The sequence below is a fragment of the Lactuca saligna genome, chromosome 8 (assembly GCF_052625555.1).
Source record: "Lactuca saligna cultivar CGN05327 chromosome 8, ASM5262555v1, whole genome shotgun sequence".
Lineage (NCBI taxonomy): Eukaryota > Viridiplantae > Streptophyta > Magnoliopsida > Asterales > Asteraceae > Lactuca > Lactuca saligna.
Genome location: NC_136424.1, coordinates 33,162,403 through 33,164,510, shown reverse-complemented (window position 1 = coordinate 33,164,510; position 2,108 = coordinate 33,162,403). Strand labels below are relative to the sequence as shown.

The following is a 2,108-nucleotide window of genomic DNA, read 5'->3' as shown; positions in this document are numbered from 1 at the left end:
TAAAGGGAAGGACCAAGGAGTAAGTGGAAACCACAATAATGGTGTTAATTTATGTATAGTGTTTCTACTATTCATTAGGGAAAAGGAATAATAACTTTTGGAATACATTGACAGGTTTTTATCAAAGTTAAATAAACGGTATTCATAAAACCAGTTAAATATTATATTTATTCATTTATTTATACAACACGCCGTTTTTTGTAATGTTAAATTGAAATATAACATTGTTCCCGATAAATTTATTAGAGGAGACTTATTTTAAAAAGAAAAAAATTTGGAAAAAAGAGTACCCATAAAGAATGCCCTTACAGCCGTCAAACAGTTGTAATAACCACAAAAAGTAGGGGCATTTTCGTACTTCAATTCTTATAAAACCAACCATTCTTTCCAAACTTGAAACCCCTCTCTCCTCCTCTCTTCTTCTGTTCTCTACAACACTACACAGAAAACCATACAAACAGAAAAACAAAAGCTCAAAAATGTCAGGTTGCAGCAAAATCCGCCACATTGTTCAGCTCCGACAAATGCTAAGACGATGGAGGAAGAAAGCGGCAATGGCATCCCGTAAATGCATACCTTCTGACGTCCCCGCCGGCCACGTCGCCGTCTGCGTTGGCTCTAACTGCCGGAGATTCGTCGTCCGAGCAACTTACCTTAATCACCCGGTTTTCAAGAAGCTTTTATCCCAAGCAGAAGAGGAATTCGGGTTTTCTCACTCCGGTCCACTCGCGATCCCTTGTGATGAGTATTTATTTGAAGAAATTATCCGGTTCTTGTCCCGGTCCGATTCATCAGCAACCCGGTTCGTTAATCTTGAAGAGTTTCAAAGACACTGCCACGTTGGCATCCGGAGCAACATTGACTTCTGGCCGGAATCTCGACCACTCCTCCGATAAACTGAAAATGAACAAAAAATAAAGAATAAAACAATCGAGTTGACTTTGATTTTGACCCCGGGTCAACTCGGCCGATCATGCACAAAGAACTGAGTAACTCCGGTTTTGGGACTTCTTTGTAACTTCACCTTGGAATACACGAAGGTATATTTGTCAGTATCCACGATGAGAAGTCTTTTTTGAGTTCTTTTCTCTTTTTTTCTTTTGTATTTTTACGGGATTACGAAATGTAATTTATTGGGGGGGGGGGGGGGGGGGGGAGTGTTACTGAGTCACTCAATTGACTCGATGAAGTAAAGGAGATGGCAAACCGAGTCGTCCCTGGTTTGAATCGGAGCGGCAACTGAAACTGAGAAAGGAGGGAGAGAAATTGTTGATTGATTAAAGATAGGGGTCACTTTTGTAAATTATCATGTGGATTTAATTGATTTTATTATAATTATTATATTATAATATTAATGCATATTGTAGAGAAATTCCAACACTAGTTGTCCACCATGAATTAATTTTATTTTACTATTATAACAATTATTATTTGCCAGTGAAGTTACAATCACAAGCCTCCCATGTGGAACCACTATTCAATCAATTTGTTCTGTTTTGTTTGCATGATCTCTTTTTATCTTATTTTATTTTTAAATTAATTTAATTTCATTATATAATTTAAATTAAATTCGTTGGATATTACTCCAGTTGGAGTAGTTCTAGAATTTGATTAGTTGTATATTGATTTTATGTAACCTTGAATTTGGCTCTAAACTGTAAAACATGATTTTATCGATTTAAAATAAAATATATACGATACCTTTGAATTTAATTTCAATCTTTTTAAAAGCCAAACAAATAAGGATATCTTTAATGGTTTGTCTTTGGCATATTTTAAAAATCTTATTGTTATAAACTTTGTGTAATAATTTACTTTAAAAATAATTAAAAAGTTAACTAATTTATAAATCCGGCTTAAATTTTATATAAAATCCGTTAATATAATTTATATTTTTAAACATACGTCATCTTTTCAAAAATTACATTATAAAGATATTTAATTAAACAAAAAAACTAAAAAAATATATATTATATGAGAGCACATACATGTTATTTTAAACTTTTTGAAGATTATGATATATATTTTTTAAGCATATTCATATTTATTTTATGTATTTTATTAGATAGATTAGTTAATCGAAATAAAATAAAAAAATAAGATTCAAA

General features: G+C 32.4%; 1 protein-coding gene across 1 annotated transcript; it reads left to right on the top strand.

Annotated features, from left to right (window-relative positions):
* Nucleotides 1-405: 405 nt before the first annotated feature.
* Nucleotides 406-1,135, top strand: LOC145011401 (SAUR-like auxin-responsive protein family). Its single transcript, XM_078970110.1, has one exon. The coding sequence runs from the start codon at nt 480-482 to the stop codon at nt 894-896; it is 417 nt and encodes a 138-aa protein (XP_078826236.1). The 5' UTR covers nt 406-479; the 3' UTR covers nt 897-1,135.
* The last annotated feature ends 973 nt before the right edge of the window (nt 1,136-2,108 follow it).

What these genes read in the sequence shown, in the direction of transcription:
- LOC145011401 (XM_078970110.1), top strand. Translation starts at nt 480, where the DNA reads ATGTCAGGTTGCAGCAAAATCCGCCACATTGTTCAGCTCCGACAAATG.